We start from the raw sequence: 24,752 nt of genomic DNA on the forward strand, positions 1-24,752 counted from the left end.
CATTGGTCAATATTTTGCAGATTTTTATGAAACCTTTATTGTAGTTTTATATCAGCAAAATCTTGAACCAGTCAAATATTTTCCCCCTTTTTATGCCCCACCTACGATAGAAGAGGGGCATTATGTTTTCTGGTCTGTGCCTCCTTTCGTCCGTCTGTGCCTCCGTTCGCTTCAGGTTAAAGTTTTTGGTCAAGGTAGTTTTTAAAGAAGTTGAAGTCCAATCAACTTGAAACTTAGTACACATGTTCCCCATGATATGATCTCTCTAATTTTAATGCCAAATTATAGTTTTGACCCCAATTTTATGGTCCACTGAACATAGAAAATGATAGTGTGAAGTTCAGGTTAAAGTTTTTGGTCAAGGTAGTTTTTGATGAAGTTAAAGTCTAATCAACTTGAAACTTAGTGCACATGTTTCCTATGATATGATCTTTCTAATTTTAATTCGAAATTAAAGTTTTGACCCCAATTTCACAGTCTACTGAACATAGAAAATGATAGTGCGAGTGGGGCATCTGTGTACTATGGACACATTCTTGTTTGCCCCTAATTCCTAAACAGATTGACATAACAATCCTTTGTGGGGTGGTAACCTGTGATACAATTTTAGACAATTCTACACACTGTTCCACAAGTTATTGTATGGACACTAGAAACATGCTAATTTGGGCCCCTTTTTGACGCCTTATTCCTAAACCATAGGGACCATAACCCCCAAAATCAATCATAATCTTCCTTTTGATATTTCAAACCTTGTTTTAAAATGTCATAGATTTATATTCACTTATACTAAAGTTATTGGCAAATTTCCAATTATGCTAAAGTTATTAGCAAATTTCCAATCATGCTAAAGTTATTGGCAAATTTCCAATTATACTAAATTATTGGCAAATTTCCTATGGAGTTTATTATACTAAAAATATTGGCAATTTTCTAATGGAGTTTATTTATACTGAAGTTATTAGCAAATTTCCAATACACATATTTAAAAGCAGTGTGAGGTAATTCAAAGATTACTTTTGGATAACCTCCCTAACACTGCTTTCAAATTGACTTTACTGTCCTTTAATCAGAAAAAAACCTTGTTTTTGCACTTTTTTGGCCCTTATTCCTACATGGTTTGAGCCAGAACCCCCAAGTCACTCCTAACCATCCCTTTGTAGTATGGAAACTTGAGGTATAATTTCAGAGAGATTCATGCACTTTAACACTAGTTATTGCCTTGCAACTACAAAAATGCATAGTTGAGTCTCTTCTTTGGCCTCTAATTACTAAACAATTGGGACCATAATCCACCCAATTCAATCCCAACCTCCCTTTAGTGGTTTTATAAAAATCAGTGCTTGTCATTTTTATGCCCCACCTACCATAGTAGAGGGGCATTATGTTTTCTGGTCTGTGGGTCCATCCGTCCGTGTGTTTATTTGTTTGTCTGTCCCGCTTCAGGTTAAAAATTTTGGTCAAGGTAGTTTTTGTTGAAGTTAAAGTCAATCAACTTTAAACTTTGTACACATGTTCACTACGATATGATCTTTCTAGTTGTAATGTAAAATTAGCTTTTAAAGCCCAATTTCATGGTCTATGGAACATTGAAAATGATATTGTGAGTGGGGCATCTGTGTACTTAGGACACATTCTGGTTTTTATAAGAGTTATGCCCCTTAGGAATATGAACTATATGGAAATTTGCATTGAAAGTTCTCTGACATGTAAAAATTTTTATCATATCATATCAAAGGTTTATTTGTCCTTCTTAAATTTTTAGTTAGAGTGTCACTGATAAGTCTTTTGTAGACAAAATTTTAAGGGAGCTGGCTTCTCAGTTTCAAAGTAATAAACTTTTCAAAACACTAGCATATATTGATAGGGGATTAATAAAGGAATCAAAAGAGCCAAAAAAATATATAGGTCACCGTGCTTGTTTTCGAGATATTAGCCATTGAAATTTTGGCGGGAAAATGTTCTCTCTTGACTTTTCATAGCTTTATCATTAACAAGTTTAAGTCTTCAAAAACTATTAAAAAGTAATTAAAATTTTATAAGACTTTAACAGGCAGCTTATCATTATACATGTAAAAGAATTATAAAAAGAAAAATGGGGGTCACCGGGGAAATTTTGTTAAGGCATTCAAATGGATAAAACCAGAGGATTCCGAAAATCTGACCAAAATTCCAAAACATGACAAGCGAGCTTCCTTAAGCCTAGTATCTTTAATGTTGTGAAGGGTAGATATAAATTGAACATATGCAAATAACTGTATCCTGACCTTTTATTGTTATATTACCTGAACCTTTTTCATGAGATTGTTTGGTCCAAATACATGAGGTCTTCTTATTTAAAAAGAAATCCTTAGAGTTTCTTGAGAGCTATCACAAGAAAATGATATCATTGTATATTAATTGATATCTGTAATTTTCTTTAGTTTGGTGGTGACAGCTCTTATTTAGCAAGTATGAACAACTACATCAGAGAGGCTCATGAAAAATTCAAGTAAGTGGATTTATAATGAAATAGACTTTTTATAAGGGGCCAGTTGAAGGATGCCTACGGGTGCTGGAGTTTTTCACTACATTGAAGACCCATTGTTGGCCTTTGGCTGTTGTTTGCTCTATGGTAGGGTTGTTGTCGCTTTGACGCATTTCCCATTTCCTTTCTCAATTTTATTTTTGTTAGAGCATTGCTAGAGAGAGGTTTGGTCTTTTTGCATTCAAAATTAAAAAAAAAGAATTATTTCAATGGCATTTGCATGCGTTTGTCTTCATTGATTTAAGGGTTAGTGACTTCAATTTTTGTCTTGTCTCAATGAATGTTTTTGTGACAGAATTAATGAAATAGATGGTGCTTTTCTTGCCATGATGGCTGCTTTGACAACAGTGATGGATTCAACAATTGTTAGGTTTTCTGATTAAGTCAGTTTTATAGGAACTGCTTATGATAGATTAATAATATATTCTTTCAAGTTGTACATATCAGGTTGATGACTATTTCGAAGCCCTGCACATTAGTTTGTGGCCCAGCAACTTTAGATTGATTTGTATATTTGTTATGTTTTTTGCTCAAGTTTGATAGGAACTACATGTGATAGATCAATAATATATTATTGATAAGAATGAGTGTTCATGGTGTTATTGGGTAGGAAATTTGAATGTTTTCACAAAATAAGAAGATGTGGTGGTTGCATTTGAGACAAAGATTTCAACAGTTGTCCAAACCTTTTCTGTATAATAAGCTATACAAGCAAATTAAAATAAAAATTATTTAAAATAACAATGTAAAACAATATAAAATAACAATGTAAAACAATGCACCACTTTTAAGTTCATCCGTCACTAGAAAAAACTCATCAATTATGCATGCCTTTGTGACGTCATTTACCAGATAGAGGGGGTAGCCTGTATCCCTGCGCTATTAACGTTCATCAAGCGTCTAAGTGATCGTCATTGTTCAGGATAAACTAGAAATAATAGGTGTTTTGTAGGTACTTAATCACAATTCCCTACAATATAGATATATAGTTTTCCACCCACTCGCTCAACATTGGAACAGAAGTGACGACGCACCTAAATGATGAATGATGTTCACTAAAACCAGAGTTTTTGACGGAAATGCATCAAACTTGAAAGTTGTCTATTCAAACAAGGAAAATTAACAGCAAGGTTTATATACAAAACAATCAAACAAACAAACAAACAAATAGGAAATACAACAACAAATGACAACCACTGAGTTACAAATATTAAAAACTAAGCCTGATTTATGTTCAAAATAATTAACAAACAAAAAAGAATATCCAATACTGCCTCTGACTTTGAATAGGCAAATACAACCCCCCTAACACTGGACAATGGGGTAACAGTACATCATAAGTACACAATTATGAAAATCAAATTGAAACTGGCTTTAATCATCAGATCCATTCAGCCATATATTTTAGTATTGTGTTTTAGGAAGTTTTGTATGGAAGCTTGTGAGGTACCTGAACCAGATGTATGGTTTAATGTAGACCAGTACACAGATCTAGTCACCATTACCAAACCAGTCATATATATATCAGCACAGGAAGTCTGTGATACTCATCAGGTACATTAAATGTCATCATTCAATTTAAATATTACCAGGCATATATTGGTATATGAAATTATTATGAAGACATGAAAAAATTCCACACCAGAGGAGGCAGGCTTGAGCTGACCCCTTAACAAAAACATGTACTAGTTCAGAGAAAATGGACATCAAAATGAACGTTCTATTTTTCATACAATGAATAAAAATTAATGTAAAATATTTTTAATTTAAATTATAGAGTAGATATTATTCTTTACACATAAAATTGATTTCAAAAGTCAATTGTAAGAAAATATTATAAGATAATTGTAAGATCAAAATATTGATTTTAATATCTGATGGCAAAATCTAATCTTTATATTTCTGTAAATCTTCTGAAAAAAAATGATATATTTCCTAATCTGAACATTTTTATAATTGACAGCTACTACTACAACATCAAGATCAGATTGCTCCGGATTCCCAGGACTCCTTACATGAGTTATTGGAGGATTTAAGTGATGTTCCCACTGTCATAGAATTATTAGGTACATTCTGTCAACATAAGTTAATTGTGACATTGAAATATGAAATACAAATATTGTTTGACATTTTTCACCTAATCTTTCGATAATTTCAGTCACTTTGACCAGCCCAGTAGTCAACTCTTCAGTGTTGACATGAATATAAATAATGTAGTCATTTTTACAAATTTCCTGTTAACAAAACTTTGAATTTTTCGAAAAACTAAGGATCTTCTTATCCCAGGCATAGATTACCTTAGCTATATTTGGCACAACTCTTTTAGAATTTTGGATCCTTAACTTTTTACTTGTTTGGCTTAATAAATATTAAGATATGAGCGTCACTGATGAGTCTTATGTAGACGAAACGCGCTTCTGGCGTACTAAATTATAATCCTGGTATCTTTGATAACTATTTACTGGCCTTAAGAATTAGCTCATGTGAGTTTTCCCCTTCATAGGCTTTCAGCTCCCTGGCAAAAGCCTGTCAAATGTTCCAGTCATTAAAATACACTTGAAATTAGTGAAAATTTTGGAATTTTTTTGTCAGAAACCTTTCCTGTGTCAAATGTTTAAACACAGTCCAAATTCAGAGCTATATCAAGCTTAGATATACATTTTATTTAGCTTTGTCTTCTGATGATAAGTTCAAATTTTCTTGAATGTCCAGCCTTCTCTTGACAGCCATTTCAATTGTTGTTATCCATCCGTTAATAATTTCTATAAATCTGCTCTAATAAACAGGTAAATAAAAACCAAACTTGCTTATCTGTAGTAGTCCTTTAAATTTTCTCCTTGTAAAAATCACTATCTTGAACACATTGTAGTTTGTTATTAATTGTAAGGTTCTAGAAAAAATATAATTGAATCAAGAAAACATATTTTTTGAAAACAAGTTTCACAAGTTCATGAAAATAAATGTTTTTCGTCGATTGGAAACATTTACAGAAATGGAAAACTAAAATTGAGAATGGAAATGGGGAATGTATCAAAGAGACAACAACCCGACCATAGAAAAAACAACAGCGGAAGGTCACTAACAGGTCTTCAATGTAACGAGAAATTCCTGCACCCAGAGGCGTCCTTCAGCTGGCCCCTAAACAAATATATACTAGTTCAGTGATAATTAAGGCCATACTAATTTCCAAATTGTACACAAGAAACTAAAATTAAAATAATACCAGACTAGTTTGATTTGAAGAAAGTCAAGTTTAAATACATAAACAAAATATTTTGACATTTTAATCTTTTTGTTTATATAGAGCAGTCCCTTATTTATATTTAATTTTAAAGGTGGAGAAATCCCTGAGGATGAAAAGATACAAGAAATGTTGATTGCACAGCTGGGTAAAACTGAAATTTCACTCACTTTGACAAACAAATTTGAAGTTCCACAAGATGATCAAGCTGATGTCAAACAATTGCTGATCAGGTATTTATATATTATTATTATAACTATATAGTAATTGACTGAAACAAAGACTCATTATACATGTTATTGATACACATTAATGGCATGCTTATGAGCAACACAAACAAATCAAAATAGAAGTTAAGGTGGTACCCAACACATTCACTGAAATTTATTTGGCTCGTTTAATTTTCATAAAATTTTGACAAAATTTTCTTAAATTTTGAACCAACCATAATTATCAGAAAAATTACACTGGTTACATAGCAGTTTGACAAACACTAATTTTGATCATTTAGAAGCTTAGTATTCCTTTAACAACACAAAGTAATTAAAAAGTTTAGCTGATTTTACAGTGTTATCTCCCTGTAGTGTTAGGTACCACCTTAATATACTGCCTTTGATGGCAAATGTCATCTCAGCACATCCAGTGATAAGTATTCTGAGTCAGTTAAATATATAAAAACATTGCAAAACTATGACAAGGTTCAACTACCCAATAGTCTGCCTTTATCGGTAGTCCCACTGTCTATATCACTTGGTTCAGCTCTTAATATTATTCCGTATCATGTCTCTGTGACGTCAAATACGTTGAACCGGCCTTAATAACTTTGACCCGGCCATATTAGCGACGTCATAATGTTTGAACCAACGTTAATAACTTTGACCCGAACTTATCAAGTCATCTTTTGTGTTCTGGTGAAACAAAGAAAACACTTCTGAAACACGCAAATATAGCCAGATAAATTGATTATCAGATGATCTGCACATTGATATTGTAAAATATCAGCTGCTTGACATTATATGAAGGCTTTTTGATCTCGTTCGCTACGCTCACTCGACAAAAAGCTTCATATTATGTCTCGCAGCTGATATTTTACGATATCAACATGCAGATAACCTGATAATCGGTACGTATGTGATCTTCCATCTCTTTGCATTTATTAACTGTACATACACCATCCAATGGCTGTAGATTTTTCTTAAAAATATTCTCTGAAATTTTTTAGAAGATGAAAAGCATGTTCTTTTAAATTGTTCATTATATGAGGATCTAAGACATTCTATGTTTATTGATACATTTTATTATAATGATGAGTTTTCTAAATTCATAAAGGAAAAATTATTTATATATTTAGAAATGTTGATATTTGTTTTTAGCTCACCTTCCCCAGTGAAGTGTGCTTTTCTCATCACTTGGCATCATTACCTGTCTTCCATCATTAACTTTTACAAAAATCTTCTCTGAAACTACTTGACAAATTTAACCAAACTTGACCACAATCATCATATTAGTATCAAGTCGTTGTCAGCTTCATCTGAAGATACTTAGTTTCCAGACAATAACTTTATTTTAATTGAATGAATATCTATCAAATTTATTTTGAATAAGGTTTGACACCACTAAAGGAAGGTTGGGATTGATTTTGGGGGTTATGGCCCAAACTGTTTAGGAATTAGGAACCAAAAAGGAGCAAAAAGCAATACTTTTCTAATACTTTGTTTAAATTGCTTATTTTTTTACCAATTTCAATGGGGTTTTATTATTGAATTCTTGGGATTCTTTTTGCTGACTTTTAACAGTGTTTTCTAATATGATGTGCTTCTTTCACTTTGTGAATAAACCTATGCTCTAAATCCAATAAAATTTGTTTGCACACGTGTAAATTGACTACTGCAGCATAATGAATTTCATCAAATTGGCATGCAATTAATATATTTAATTAACTTAAAACAATTCCAAACTCTTAGATGATGCACATGTTGTTGCTAATTCATTTATAATGACTGTAATGTGTTGCAATTGGAAATTGACATATTTGACCTTGTATCAAGTTACAAAATTGTGTCCAATGACCTGGCCTGCCAACTAACAATGGCTGACTTGCCTAAAAATAGAACATAGGGGTTAAATGCAGATTTTTGCTTAAAGCAAAAGTATAATGGTTGAATTATTTCATGCATCAATTGTAAACAAAAATATCAGGTGAGCAAAGACACCAAATGACACAGAAATTAATAGCTGTAAGTCACTGTATGGGCCCGTTAAGGAGCTGAGGCAACTTTTAAAAGAATGATCACATATTTTCACTACTGAAGAGAAAGCTTTCATATTTGATTATCAGCTTTATAATGATGAATTTTGAGTTCCATTATGCTTAGAAATAAAATGCACACATTCTGATTTCTTATCTCAATGTCATGAAATAAATGCCATCTGGGTTCAGTGTTCAAGCAGATACTTCCTTAAAAGGGTTTGTGCTTCTTTGTTTTATTAATTACAACAAGGTCTATTTCAGGACAAAGAGAATGGTTGTTGATGTTATAGCCTGTCAACCAGCAGAAAATGTAAAGCAAATGTTAGAAAATCCCTCTACAGATGAACAGGTATTATTTGATTATGACTATCGCATATCATAAGTCGGTCTTTCATAGGAAATGTCTTTTGTAAGTAAATAACTAAGATGTGTTGATTGTTAGGTGTTGATGATTTCTACACCCAGAGAAATATAATTCTCTCAATTGAACTTCCATATCATGATATCAAATTCATTCAAAGGGTAGTCTTTGAAGTAATACTGTAAATTCAGAAGTTATTGCAATTTTTTTATTATTGTGAAAAAAGCTACAGGGTTATAATTGCAATAATTTAAACTCGCATTTTGATATTTTTACATGAACGTGCTCACTAATGTTCTTTAATTGTTGATAAATTTATCCTTCCAATGGAATTTAGACATCTTTACTGCTTTTGTTAAGCCTGCAACTTTTGTTGCAGAAAGCTGAACATAGGGATAGTGACCCAATGGCAGCATTAGTTAATTTCTTAATAGATTTTTATTTAAGAAGGTGGGAGACCTTGAAGACTCATACTTTGTATTTAAAGGCCTCTTGTAACAAAGTGTCCATCTGTCACATGACCATTGTCCTTGACCTCATTTTCATGGTTCAGTGACTTCTTGAAAAAAAGTTCATTTCTCTCTTATTATTAGTAATAGGATAACTATATTTGGTATTTGCATATCTTGAAAGGACATCATATGTTTGTTAGTCAGACAGTTTTCACTTGACATTGATGGTGACGGTGACCTCATTTTATGGATTGGTAAACAATGTTAAGTTTTAGTGCTCAAATCCATATCTCAGATACTATTAGCAATAGGTCTTTTATTTGGTTATACATGTATATGGAAGGATTGTAAGGTGTCCAACTGGTCCGAGTACACAGTTATTGTCCTTTGATTTTCGTTGTTCACGAATATAGTCCTTAATGTGGACAGTGTGTAACTTGCCAATTTTTGTTATACCCTTTCCAAATTTAATTCTCCATGTTTTATGCCTCATATAGCAAGTTGGGGGGTGAAATGACACTGTAAAAAAATTTGGGTCATAAATATTTAGGTAAAGTAGTGATTAGGTCCAGCTGAAAAAGGTCAAAAATAAGCACTTCGGAAGCTGTCAAAAGATTTCAAGACCCCCTTAACACAAAATTGTCCATAGTTTGAGTTAAAGCTGATGAAGTTTTCTATAATTTTGATATAATTTGTCCCAAAAGTAGTATAACACACTGTAAAAATGTTATTGAGAAAGCGCAGGTGGGATTTTTTTTATTTACATTTATTGTCTAAAAGAAATGCACTACGAAATAACTGTGTACTCGGACCTAAGAGGTGAAATCAGGAAATATAGCATCTGTACTTTGGCAACTTCCCTGAATGATTTGATGGTGTCAATTTGTCAAATAGCATAAAACGAAAGGATTTAAACTTTTATTTGATAGAATTTCTGCAAAAATGACCAATTTTGGCATTATATGGTCAAAATAAGCATTTCATAGCTTTTTCAATTTTGATGCATAAGTGGCATTTTGACTTTCTATCTGACATGTTTTCATGTGTCAATTTTTGTGTTTCTATGATTTAATCCAGTTGTATTACTCATTTGTGAACTCTGAATTTACAGAAAAGAAGATTGTCTCAGACAATATGAGCAAAGTGTGTTGTATAAATGACCCTCATCTAACGCCCTGTTTGGATCAAGTTAAATGTGAGGAGCATGGTACATAAAAGTTGAAGTCCATAATAAAGACCTCACTAAATTTGTATAAAAAGCACTTAACAATGTATTTTGTACCTGTTTCATTTCACATAATATCTTTCTTTACCTCTGTAGGATACCACGTGGTTCAAATATAAGCCTGTTGAGACTAAAATTGCATGCAAGTATTTCACTACAAAGTGAAAAATCTTTGTATCAGACCATACTGTCTGCTCAAAAAGTTGAATGTAAGAGGCTTTTTGTGCTCAGATTTATTGTATCATGTCACCTGAGTATAGAAATGATAGAAAAGACACAATTTTTTATTTCCTATAGCTTCAATATGCATTTTTAAATGTAAATATGTGCTACGGCCTAAATTGACCCTAAATTATTTTTAGTCATACTTGGCCTAAGACCCTTTTAAACTAATATGATATGTTATTTGTAAGTTTTCTTTCCATTTAAAGTACATTAAGTACATATGTAAGGATCATTTATAATCAAAAAGCTTCACAAATTTAAAATTGCTGGAAAATATTACATCTTCATGTAAGGCTCCCCTTCATTGGAAAACCTCCATTTTTAGGCACAGGCTCATATAAATTTGACTTTTGAAAAATTATGCTAAGTCTGATATATAAAATGAGTACTCTATTGCTTTAAATACATGATGTATTATATATTAAGGCATTGTAAAAGTATTTTTTTGCAATATTTTAATTTTAAAAGCCCCAAATGTTGATAGTTGAAATTTCTCAATTTTAACGTCCAAATTTAACACGTAAAGTTGAATATAGAATTAATCATAGTGTCTATAATATATATCCTATTGCTATGAAACTTTGTAAGCAGTCTTATAATATATTAGGCTTGTGTCATACCAAGTTTTATAAAGATTGGTCAACTTTTTCTATCCTATTAGGTCCGAGTACACAGTTATCGTCCTTTGATTTTCGTTGTTCACGAATATAGTCCTTAATGTGGACAGTGTGTAACTTGCCAATTTTTGTTCTACCCCTTCCAAATTTAATTCTCCATGTTTTATGCCTCATATAGCAAGTTGGGGGGTGAAATGACACTGTAAAAAAATTTGGGTCATAAATATTTAGGTAAAGTAGTGGTTAGGTCCAGCTGAAAAAGGTCAAAAATTAGCACTTCGGAAGCTGTCAAAAGATTTCAAGACCCCCTTAACACAAAATTGTCCATATTTTGAGTTAGAGCTGATGAAGTTTTCTATAATTTTGATATAATTTGTCCCAAAAGTAGTACAACACACTGTAAAAATGTTATTGAGAAAGCGCAGGTGGGATTTTTTTTATTTACATTTATTGTCTTAAAGAAATGCACTACGAAATAACTGTGTACTCGGACCAACTGGTAGGTGTATTCTGACAGTGACCTTATTTTATGGTTCAGTGGTTAAAGTTAAGTTTTTGTGTTTTGGTCTGCTTTTCTTATACTGTTTACAATAGGTCTACTATATTTGGTATATGGAATGATGGTAAGGTGTACATGTCCAGGCAGGTGTCATCTGACCTTAGTTTCATTTTCATGGTTCAGTGGGTGGAAGTTGAGTTTTTGACTTTTTTTTTAATACTAAATTCAATAGGTCTACTATATTTTGTGTATAGAAATATTTTATGATGAACATGTCAGTCTCACAGGTTTTATTTGACCTTGACCTCATTTTTAGCTCACCTGGCCCGAAGGGCCAAGTGAGCTTTTCTCATCACTTGGCGTCCGTCGTCCGTCGTCGTCGTCTGTCGTCGTCCTCCGTCGTCGTCGTCGTCCGTCGTCGTTAACTTTTACAAAAATCTTCTCCTCTGAAACTACTGGGCCAAATCAAACCAAACTTGGCCACAATCATCATTGGGGTATCTAGTTTAAAAAATGTGTGGCGTGACCCGGTCAACCAACCAAGATGGCTGCCACGGCTAAAAATAGAACATAGGGGTAAAATGCAGTTTTTGGCTTATATCTCAAAAACCAAAGCATTTAGAGCAAATCTGACATGGAATAAAAATGTTTATCAGGTCAAGATCTATCTGCTCTGAAATTTTCAGATGAATCGGTCAATCGGTTGTTGGGTTGCTGCCCCTGAATTGGTAATTTTGAAGAAATTTTGCTGTTTTTGGTTATTATCTTGAATATTATTATAGTTAGAGATAAACTGTAAACAGCAATAATGTTCAGCAAAGTAAGATCTACAAATAAGTCAACATGACCAAAATGGTCAGTTGACCCCTTAAGGAGTTATTGCCCTTTATATAGATATAGGAAGATGTGGTGTGAGTGCCAATGAGACAACTCTCCATCCAAATAACAATTTAAAAATTAAACCATTATAGGTTAAAGTACGGCCTTCAATAGTCAATTTTTAACAATTTTCATTAATTTGGTAAATTTATGTAAATTTTTACCAAATATAGTTCTCTGTTACTAATTGGCAAAGTTCATGATAGATATAATTGTAAGAAGCAAAATCGTTCAGTAAAGTAAGAACTTCAAACACATCACCATCACCAAAATACAATTTTGTCATGAATCCATTTGTGTCCTTTGTTTAATATGCACATAGACCAAGGTGAGCGACACAGGCTCTTTAGAGCCTCTAGTTACAGTTCATTACCCAGTGTTAAGTTTTTGTGTTGTAGTAAAGCTTTATATTTAGGACTATCAACAAAATATGAATTGTTAGTAATGCAGTCGAGACATTCCAGTGTGTGCATATTTTTTTACCAATAATTGTAACTCATAACAATACAGAATGACATGATGTAAACCCCAAAATGTGAAACCCTTTTGTCTATTTGAAAGATATGTAAACAGTCATCAATAATGCAGCCATTGCAGGTAATTGTAGTTGAATGTCATATTAGCTGGTGTTTATCATTTCTCTATTTGGACACTTGTGTTTTAATGGAAATTATTGGATGCTTGAGGTATTGTAATTCATATTTTTAAGATTAATTCCAAAAGAAAACTTTTATTTGATTTTTACTTTGTTGCCTGTCTAGAAGTTATTGTTATATTAAACTTCCAGTTATAATTTTTTTCATGGTATTGACTGAATTTTTATTAGATTTAGTTTTCCTTAATGAGTTTTTCTGTTTTCTGTTTTAAGAGACCTTAAATGGCTTACTTTATGGTATGGGTTTTGACCTCTTGTAGAACTCTGTACAGTCATCTGTTTATGTGTTGGTATTAAATCCTTTTTCCTTTGTTCTTTGGTCTTTGGTTGTCTCATCAACAGTAGATATCATTTGTTATCATGGATGACCAACTGTATACTGGAACACCATATTTCACATATTTCATTTTGTGATGTTACCAAGCAAATTGATTGGCAAAATTAAACATTTTTCAGAATGGGATTTTCACTAGAAGGGAATGAAGGGCCAACTCCTTTCTAGTTTTTGAAAAGTATGCATTTGTGGTATTTTTTTTAAATCTTGTTTGTTTACACTTTATGCTGTTAAATATGAATGCTGTTGTTCCAAGAAATATTGAAAATATCAATAAATGTAGACATGTCAAAAGGGAAATGTAAATGAAATCTTTTTAGGGCTAAATGATTTTGAACTTTTGGGATTAGAAAAATTATAAAAATAGTTTATATCATTCATAAATATGATGTTGACAGGATATGGTCAACATGGCAATGACAATGATGTTAATAATGTAAACAGAAAGGTATAGACTATTATATAAATAACACATAGCTGAGAGGGTGATAGAGCAGATTGTTACCCCCAGAAAACATTGTCAACCACGGCAAAGCCAAGGTTGACAAAGCTTTTTCAAGGGGTACCAGTCTGCTCTATCACCCTCTCAGCTATGTGTTATTTAATTTATTATACTGAATGTCCTATCATTATTGTCTTTTACAGATTGATTTTATTTTAAAAGTATTTTTTATGACATCACGTACATAACATTACAAGTATTAGAAAAAAACACAAAAGTTAAGCAAGATGTTTTATTTTTTCATTTTGACAGTCATCTGAGCCAGAAAGTAGATCTTAAGTATTTTATTTGATTACTTGATGTTAATTCATTGTCCTTGAAATTTTCGATATTTGATTGGTCTAGACGAGAGGGTAACATTCAAAAAAATTGTAACCTACTCAGCCATGTGATAGAGTAAATTAACACCCTCATATTAGCCAATAAAAATATGTTATTTTAAAGTGAATTATAATATTATACAATATTAACACAATGTTGACTAGCTATTGTCAACATAATGATGTTTTTGATGCAAACCTGAAGGTATAGATCAAGCATAAAATATGAAAACAATGTTGACTCGCTATTGTCTATCAATAAAATTTTAACACAAGGTTTATAATCACTAAAGGAAGATTGGGATTGATTTTGAGGGTTATGGTCCCAACTGTTTAGAAATTTGGGGCAAAAAAGGGGCCCAAATAATCATTTTTGTAGTTTCCAGACAATAACTTGTGTTAGTGTATGAATCTCTCTGAAATTATACCACAAGTTTTCATACTCCAAAGGGATGGTTGGGATTGGCTTTGGGGGGTTATGGCTCAAACCATTCAGTAATTAGGGGCAAAAAAGTTTTTCTGGTTAAATGACAATTGAGACAATTTAAAAGCAGTGTAAGGGAGGTATTCCAAATCAATTTAAAGAACACTGTTTGAATACCTCCCTTACACTGTTTGTATATTATGTATTAAGAAATGAAGATTGTCTTGAGGTGATTAGTTGTCAATTTATTTTTAGCAGTTACTATTAATTAATATTAATTTTAGCCATGACTATGTATGTCATGTTGTATTTTAAAACTTTTATAATGTATAACTATGATTGCAAACTTCATTAGAAATTTGAATTGAGATACTGACCATATCTTGAGGGAAAGATTTTTTTTTTTGGAATAAGGTAAAGGGAGAGGTGAAAAAAATTGAAAGGAGGGGGGGCAATTTTTCTCATTTCAGATTTCAGAAATTAAAAGAAAATTTCTTTAAATATTTTTTTGGGAGGTTAATATTTAACAGCATAGTGTATTACACAAAAGCTATTCTAAGTCAGAAACCTATTATGTGTCAAAAATTTAGTTAAAATCCAAATTCAGACCTGTATCAAGCGTGAATTTTTGTCTATTTTGACCCCAACTTTTTAGGGTTGGACATCTGCAGTTGTATCCAGCTGCGCTCAGTGAAACAATTTATTTTTAAAAGACGTAGAGTGGGGTGCTCATTTTCGCCGGGGACACAATTTCGCCGTTTTAGGATTTTGAGGTGTAAAAACTTCAAAGGATGGCTGAAATGAAAGAAATGTACCGGTAAATTATATTTTTATAACAAATATGACATTTTTTAAAACTGAGAAAAAATTGCGGCTCCTACCGAAAATGACCGAAAAATTTCCTAAATAAAAAACACGATTTCAAAGAAGTATTTCTAAGTAAATATTTGACTGTATGCCCTAATATTGAATTCTTTGCACCTTTGAAATGTCTGCTTTTCATCTATAATGCAATTAATTTGATAAAAATTGTTAAAAGCTGCAGTTATTTGGTTTTAAATAGATGTGTAAAAACGGCGAATATGTGTCCCCCATTGACAAAACATCCGGACATTTCATACACCCTTTTATCTAACTTTTCAGATGATTTTTTTCAAACACACCCGTTTTAAAGCTTAAGAATATTTTGCATTTGAAGTTATCTTCATATAGAAATATCAGTATACTTCAAAAACATTTAGACCTGCCCATAAACTGTAGAAAACATGGAAAGATGTGGCGAAAATGAGCACCACACTCTATTCCCTTGGAAATATTATGTATAGCAAAATTTGGATTTCATTTGCTTTTAAGCCTTCATATCTCTAAGATATTTATCAAAATTTTAAAACCAATAATTTTGATAGATAGAATATGTCACTGGAGACATAGGAACTGTTCTTTTAAAAAGTTTGAAGTTCTTGGACTATTTGAATGTTTTACAAAAGTGATGAGAGCAAGTAAGTCCAGATATAATCCTAGAATATTAATTCACTCATAATATTGTTTTATTATTTTGGTAATAGGAAGATATACATCAAGCTATTGTGAAGAAAAGGGATGTTAGAGACAAGAAAATGACAGAATCTCAAGGCACTGGAGTAGTACGTCAACATTCAATTCTAAGTGATGCAAGGTAGGCTAGTGATTTTATGTCATGTATTTTTCTGAGGTCCCATTTTATAGGTGGATACTATTTATAAATTTCCTAAACTACTTTCAATGTTAGTTTGACTTTAAGATTGATATAACTCTTTTGTTAGGTCATTTTTGCATTTGGAAGGGTTTACCCTGTAAATTAAAGATAATTTGGGGTTGAAACTAATGAGGCAGAAATTCTTTAGTATTTGGATGCCTAAAAATCTTGTGAACAACTTGATTTAGGCAAGTCCTGTGTATTATTTCTGTAACAGTAGGACATTATTTCTAAATTTCTACTGTATTCAAAATTTATGTGATTGAACCAGGGACCCCTTGCAATGAAGCTGCTTCCCTAGCTACTGAGCTTAAGGAGTGCTCAACTTGTCCAGCTTATAGAGAGTGGTTATATATCTACTTGACCAAGGGAAGCACTGTTATATTTGGATGAAAATCAGGCAATGCATAAACTTATCAACACTTTAATATTTTGTTCAAGGAGAGGACCACATTCTAAAGCATGAGTTCCAAAAAATTAGAATCTATCCATTTATGTCCTCAAAATTCATTTAGTGTCTGGCTTGTGCACAATTGAAACGGACAACAATTGAGGTTTTTTTCTCTCATAGTTCAGAATAAAAAACAATTGATCTGTACCAGATTTTTATAAGACAATTTCCCTAGCACACTAAGCACAGTTTCTGGTCATAATAAGGATGTGGGGTAATTACTTTTAAGGCAAGCAATAATCCAAGTTTAATTAGTTGTCTGCAGGTGAGATTTAACTGTCAACCTCACAGGTAAGACCATACATAAATCACATCACAAAAAAAAGTATAAAAGATATATTTGAAATTATCAAATGATAAAATCAGAAAGGTTTTTGAGCGATAATTGATGAACAATGTTGTATACACAAGTACAAGTGTATACATGTACACAGGTGTGAAATTTGATTATGCCTGAAAAAAATAATTAAAAATGATAAAAAATATTATTCATATTTTTCATCTTAATAGATATAGGAAGATTTGGTGTGAGTGCCAATGAGACAACTCTCCATCCAAATAACAATTTATAAAAGTAAACCATTATCATGATTATAGGTCAATGTACGGCCTTCAACACGGAGCCTTGGCTTACACAGAACAGCAAGCTATAAAGGGCCCCAAGATTACTAGTGTAAAACCATTCAAACGGGGAAAACCAACGGTCTAATCTATCTAAAAAACGAGAAACATGTATAAATAACACTCGAGAAATTAAAAAAAATGTGAATGTCAAAATTTTTATGTTGTACACTTCAAAATATACACTGTAATGGAATGGGATATTTTTAATGAACACATAAATGAAATTCATTTTGTCTTTTCAGAATGCCATTAAGCATTATGAAAACAAAGATTACCAAGAATTTACAGACTTTAGAATTAGAGCAAGTAGTTACAAGAAAAAACAACTATCAGGATATAATCAATATGATTGCTCAGGTATGTATACCTATATAGACATGGTTTTGGTTCTCATAGTTCATTTTATATTTATCATAGTCATAATCATAATCCTTGCATCTTTAATTCATGGGAATAAGAAAAGTGAACATTAAAAAAAAGGAAATTAAAAAACCCACTTGTTTTTAAACTCCCAAAGCCTTTGTCAGTCTGAACTTTAAGTATGAAATCTTAATAAAGCATATACAATCTGTATTGATGTATTATTTGCATAACCTATTTTATCATGAGAATTCAGGAATGACACTTTTTTTCTCATTTTGCATACCTGCCAACTTTCACGATTTAGGCGTGTACTACACGATTTTGACCCTTTGTCACGATTGCATGATCGTGTTCCTGAAAAACCCTCTAAAACACGATTTGGTGAAAATCTACACGAAAAATTTTGTTGTTCCCGATTTTGAACTGTGTTCAATGGAGGACAATCGTGTTCAACCAATCAAATTGCATGTTTCTCATGATCAAATTAATCAGCCAATCAAAAACGTTTTCTCTCAAGATTATTTTAACATGCTAGATATTGAACTTGTGTTGTATTCCTCTGTTTGTTGGTCAGAAATGTAAAATCGTGAACATGGCAAATGATTTTTTAACTGCAAAGAGGTTCTTACACAGAATAAGAATAAAATCATGTCTGATTGACAAACTTCAATGATGCAGTACTACCATGAAGATAATAAATAGTAGTTTATTCACTAATTTATTGACATTACACTTGCTGTAACAGAATTTTATTTATGAATTCAATTAAATTACCAAATCATTTAAAGTATAATGTACTATTCATTATATTTCACATGGAACCACCCCCCCCCCCCCCCCCCCTTCCCAACATCAAGGGGTCATTTTACTCTTGTAAAAAATACAATAGAAAAATGTAGATTTAGTAACTTAAAAATGGAAATTCTGACATTATATTTGGAACAGCTTTTCTAAATGAAGGGTCCAATTATTTTAAATTATTAAGAATATATAAGGCCAAGAACATATCAAACTTCTTGGACATGTGTTGACCATATAATACCAGATAGATCATAAGATGTACATGTATAGTCCTTTGGGAGAAGTTTCTTCAAATAATATGAATGTGTGCTCATTTGTACTTAAATAGTGGTTTTTAATGTTCTAACATTGAGGGGGTATCCCTAGGTGTTGTTCCCAACATGATAAAGGTCCTTCTTTGTGTATAATTTTAAATTTGAAAAGTAAACAACTATTTAGTATCCTTACACATGAAAATAATTCCTGGTCTTACAGCCACATGTTCATATTTTCTGCTGATATAATAAATAGAATCATGCAAATAAACTTAAGAAAAAGACATGTAAGCTCATCTTACAAATATGACACTTTTTCTAGACCACAAAACAGCACACGCAAAATGGTCGTCGCAAAGAATTGTAACCTTTGAAATTGTTGTCGCGCGCTAAAACCCCCATGGGCATTTTCAAAAGTTGGCAGGTATGATTTTGTTAAGTTTCAAGATATAGCAAAAGCTGTGCCACTTTTACTATGAAGTTTGTTAAAAAGTTGTATCTTAGAATGTATGATTATATATTACAATTTTATTCAATGGTAAAAAAATAGAGCTGTACAGCATATTTTCAATTTTACATGCCTCAAACTACTAAGATTTAAACTTATACTACAATTCTGTAATCCCCTTCCCTTCACTTTCGGTCTTTCACAGATTTAAATTTGGCAACATTTCATGTGTATTTATACTGGTAACACTTCAAATTTATGTCTTTATGAGATGAAACATAGAGATCATATCTGGGCACCAGTTGTCAAACAAAACAAAATTATCTATGAATATTATTATATACATGTTTCCTTCCATAAGAGACTTGGTTTGTGAAACAGCTGAAATTTGAATCTAAAAATCTTGAAAAACAATTTGTTTTTCTCACAAGAATAGTTATTTTTCAGAATCATATTCTAAAAGAAATCACAGAATATGCTCTAACTTTTCTTAAACAGGATATTTGATAACCCCACCCCTTTTAATTTTTTTTTTTATTTGAAAGGAAGACTTTAGTTATTGTCTGCTTACCAAGTGTGTATGTTTTCTGGCATTTAATGCCTGGAACCTGTATAAAACATCTCTAATAAAATGTTGAAAGCATTTCATATATAAATCTTGTAATCAGGACATTGAATTGTATGTCAAGCTTGAATGTCTCTTACTTTATGGGGTACAATTAACAACATTATAAGCAAGTTCAAACAGGAAAACCAACAGTGTAATCTATATAAAAAAGCAAGAAACATGAACCATGTCAGCAAAAACATAATATGTTTGGATTTTTTTTATTATTAAAATTGAATAACAAATTGATAGCAAATACTTTAGATGTGAAGATCATCTGAATTTACACAAAACTCACCACTTGATCAAAATAAAAAAATAAATCTAAAAAATGTACTTTTTGCTGTTTCACTACTTGCTTTAGTCTTACTGTGACAATTGAATAAAATAACTTACTAATTACTTAGTTTGGTTGAATAGTAGCAATTTGGTTAAGTTTGTTTTTCTGATTGGTTAAAGTCAAAGTACGGTGAAATTGTTTATATTGTCTAACATTTGATCATACTTCATTGCCTTTTGGTTTTAGGATATCAGGAATCAAAGACGATATAGGAACCAACGTAAACAAGAACTAATGAAGATCAAACAAACCTTAAAAGGTTTACAAGAAAAGAGGAAATTTTATGAATCACAGATTGACTATTACAATAGATATGTCAAGACATGTATAGATAATTTACAAAAGAAAAGCAAGTAAGTATCAGGAAAGTCAATTTAAAAGTGTTTCTAAGCTGTTTACTTTGCCAACTGGTATTTATATGGCCCCCCGCAACTAGGCTAAGAGGACATAGATGTATAGGGGACACAGCCACGTTAACTTTTATTTCTATAGAAGTCGCTCTTCACTATACTACTACCTGTCGATACATTTATTTTTGGCATTGCACAAGTCATGTCTTCTTTGACTATTAATGACGTTAAAATACTAAATCCCTGTGATGTGTTTTAGTCGATTTTAGTCTCTGATGCATGATTTTTTACTATTAATTGGTTTTGGCTTTTAACTAGCTGTCAGTAACTGCGAGTACTCTCAAATCGTATTTTCTTGTTAATTTGACCTGTTGATACTGTTTATAATGCTTTTTTGTCATTTTTTATTTATATGGATCTTGTCTGTATACCAGCTTGGATTATTTGTAATATCTTCAATTTTTCACTTATTCTTACAACATTTGTATAAACTTCAAGATTATAAAAAAACGTTTTTTTTCTAAAGTGAACATTGATTGGTTAAATATTTCTCAGTGTGTTTGAATTTGTTTGTTAGCCTTTTGGTCATGAATGTTTGTCTCTAATATTTAATTAACTGTGCATTTGTATTCAGATATCGCAGATCAAATTTATTCGTTCATTGTGTAATCATACGTTTTTTGATTGAGTTAAGTCTGCCAATTGATATTTTATCGTATGTTTTTCTATGTTGTGATGTTATGCTATTGTTTCAGAAAAAGGGAGAAGGTTTGGGCCCATTAAAACATTTAATCCCGCTGCAAATCTTTGCACCTGTCCTAAGTCAGGAATCTGATGTACAGTAGTTGTCGTTTGTTTATGTAATATATATTTGTCTCGTTTTGTTTATATAGATTAGACCGTTGGTTTTCCCGTTTGAATGGTTTTACACTAGTAATTTTGGGGCCCTTTATAGCTTGTTGTTCGGTGTGAGCCAAGGCTCCGTGTTGAAGGCCGTACTTTAACCTATAATGGTTTAATTTTAAAATTGTTATTTGGATGGAGAGTTGTCTCATTGGCACTCACACCACATCTTCCTATATCTATGAAGTTTTATCTTTGTTCGAATGTGTCCCAAAATTAGTTTCTTTTCTCTACAGTTCTCTAGTGATGTCCCTTTATAATGATTTATTCAAGATGGGGCATCATCTGTGTCCCATAGACACACACTCCTGTTATTTATTTTTTAGTATAATTTTTTTATTAAGGTGGTACCCAACACTTTCACTAGAATTATTTTGAATCGTTTAATTTTCATAAAATTTTGACGATGTATTTACTTTGACCCTCTAACAAAAATATCAAAATTTCAAAAATTTTGAACCAACCGTTTTGTCAGAAAAATTACACTGGTTATTTAGCAGTTTGACAAACTCCAATTTTGATCATTGAGAAGCTTTATATTCCCTACAACACAGCGTAATTAAAACGTTTAGCTGACATTACAGAGTTATCTCCCTGTAGTGTTAGGTACCACCTTAAATAGCTTTCATTGGCACTCACACCACATCTTCCTATATCTATTCAATTTTTCAAAACAAATGGGATGCTAATGGCTGGTAAAATTGATAAGGAACTTTTAGAATAGTTTACTGAATTTCTTGTCTTGTATAGTTTCTTTCCAAGTACACCATTAAATTTACTTGAAGTGACATCACAGGTAAAAATTGTGAACATTTCTCCAGAGAGGATTAAACTGGAAATAAAAATTTCATCTGAATGCTATTGATAAAAAAGAACATATTATTGACAGAACTGTTTCTTTTTTTTTTAGTTGGGGTGTTTCATAATGTTTTGATTGTCCTTTAGTTTTTCTATTCATTTAAATATTTCTTGTCATATTGGATAATAAATGTGAGGCAGTTGTATTGTGTTCACTCTTCCATGTCACTTAAAAAAAATCTAAAAAAAAACAGTGTGAATAAAGTACGATAATGAACAAACAAAATACAGTAGACAGCAGCTACATGCTCAGGACAGACATTTGTGAATGCACAACCCTCTCTTACTAATCTGTGAGAGTGATATAACAGCTTAACATCAGAACAAACTATAAAAATCTGTTAGAAAAAACTAGACTCATCAGATTGGTACTAAGTACAACAAGGAATAATAAAAGGGCCAAATACATTAAAGTTCCAATAAAATAGGATTTGCATGTACTATACTCTAGTACAAAGTCTAGTCTATAATTTTGGAGAAGGGATATTTTCGAAGTTGCATATAGACTAAGGTGAGTGACACAGCTAATTTCAATTCTTAGTTGCTAAGTATGGCTATATCATCTACATAATGAACATTGATTATTAGAATATATTTAAAAGTAAAGGTTTTATATTTCAGTTACAGAAAGTCTAGAGGACTATTTAAACGTGGAGATGCTGATGATAAAGAACATCATGAGAAGTTAAAGTATAGTGGTGCTAAATTGTATGAAAAGGGAATAGTCCTTGAGATAGAAGGTCTCCCTACAAATCAGTAAGTATTTAGAATTGTGGGCCTTTTATGAAGTCAGTAGGTATTTGGAATGGTGGGCCTTTTATGAAATCAGTAGGTATTTGGGATGGTGGGCCTTGTACGAAATCAGTAAGTATTTGAGATGGTGGGCCTTTTTTGAATCAGTAGGTATTTTAGATGGTGGGCCTTTAATTGAATCAGTAGGTATTTGTGATGGTGGGCCTTTAATTGAATCAGTAGGTATTTGAGATGTTGACCTATTATGAAATCAGTAAGTATTTGAGATGGTGGGCCTTTAATGAAATCACTAAGTATTTGGGATGGTGGTCTTTTATGAAATCACTAAGTATTTAGTGGTCTTTTATGAAATCACTAAGTATTTGGGATGGTGGTCTTTTATAAAATCCGTAAGTGTTTGAGCTTGTAGGCATTTTATGAAATCCGTAAGTATACACCTTATTGCTAATCCCGGCTGACCTGATGACTTGAACTTTTGATGCAATACAACAATCACTTTTCCTTTGTGGCGTCAGATATTTTGTTTTATGACGTCAAAATTTTACGGGAACCTGTGTGATATCCAGTAATGGCAGGCAAATAGCGATAAGGTGGTGGTGGGCCTTTAATGAAATCAGTAAGTTCATATTGTACAAGTGCATAAAAAAAAATCCAGAATTGAGATCAGATATATATTCTTACCACCAAAAAAAATGGAAGAAAAATGCATTTGTAACTTTGTCTTTGAAACAAAACTAGTCCAAAGGTGTGCCTATATAGAAACAAGTACACTTTCTCTTTTAGCTATTTTTTCATAATACTACTTTAAACCCCTTAAACAATTTCTTATACTTCTCCCTCTATTCATTCATCAATTATTGCTAATTTTGAAAGAATTTAGAGATCTTACAATAATTTTAAAATCTGACAGATTTTATTATACTGGCTCACTGTCCTAACTTTAAATATTATTTCACTACTCCAATAATGAATAAACTAAAACAATTTGCTGTGACCCCAGCTACAAAGGATTTCAGAATCTGAATGATTTAGAAACTTTTTTAAAAGGTCACACTGAGTTTGCTGTAATGTCTTCTGCATGAAAATGCTACTTAAAATGTTTCCCATAGAGTTCAATATAATACTATTCCTAAGTTTACATGGTAATGGTGACTATTTTGGAAGTTCTTAATACTGGATTCCCATATAAGCATAACAGGCAACATTTCCACAGTCTTATTAGCTGAGGTATAAGACTGAAAGATTTAGAATTTTCCAAAAAAAAAAAGATGTTTTTGCTGTTTCCATGGAAACTGTGGCTGTCTTACACATTCTAAAGTCAGGTGCACAACAATGAGTGGTTATTGACAGTCCAACAAGTTTTGTCCAGAAATCATTACCAGAAAAAGTGAATCCTGCCTAGATGCATATATAAGGGCTACCTACAAATCCTTTTATGAATAATATATAATCCCTTTACAAAAATGGAGTCCCTGTCCATTCAAAATATGGTATAATTTTATGAGAATTGTTTCAATCACGAGCTAAATTACTCCTTTGAGAGCAAATTAAAAAGTTCTGAAATATTGCACTTGTTCTGTATTCTTAACATCTTACTTTCAGATTTAAAAATGTTCAGTTTGAAATTACTGGTACAAAAGATCCTGGAGTGTTTGATGTCAATGCTAAATTCATGGGCGTAGAAATGGATAAAGTGGAATTAATTTTTCAGGTAATTATTATGGAATATGTAAAAACTGATGGTTTCATGCTT

At 31.8% G+C, this 24,752-nt stretch overlaps 1 protein-coding gene across 1 annotated transcript in view; it reads left to right on the forward strand.

Moving 5' to 3' along the window:
* LOC134715413 (ras GTPase-activating-like protein IQGAP1) overlaps window positions 1-24,752 on the forward strand; it is a 92,140-nt gene that overhangs the window by 60,814 nt on the left and 6,574 nt on the right. Inside the window, exons 33-42 of the mRNA XM_063577572.1 lie at window positions 2,424-2,491; window positions 3,949-4,081; window positions 4,491-4,593; window positions 5,863-6,001; window positions 8,281-8,368; window positions 16,078-16,187; window positions 17,565-17,679; window positions 20,322-20,488; window positions 22,868-23,002; window positions 24,602-24,710. Coding sequence (XP_063433642.1) covers window positions 2,424-2,491; window positions 3,949-4,081; window positions 4,491-4,593; window positions 5,863-6,001; window positions 8,281-8,368; window positions 16,078-16,187; window positions 17,565-17,679; window positions 20,322-20,488; window positions 22,868-23,002; window positions 24,602-24,710 — 1,167 coding nt within the window. The remainder of the gene's footprint in view (window positions 1-2,423; window positions 2,492-3,948; window positions 4,082-4,490; window positions 4,594-5,862; window positions 6,002-8,280; window positions 8,369-16,077; window positions 16,188-17,564; window positions 17,680-20,321; window positions 20,489-22,867; window positions 23,003-24,601; window positions 24,711-24,752) is intronic.

The sequence above is a fragment of the Mytilus trossulus genome, chromosome 4, assembly GCF_036588685.1.
Source record: "Mytilus trossulus isolate FHL-02 chromosome 4, PNRI_Mtr1.1.1.hap1, whole genome shotgun sequence".
Taxonomy (NCBI): Eukaryota; Metazoa; Mollusca; class Bivalvia; order Mytilida; family Mytilidae; genus Mytilus; species Mytilus trossulus.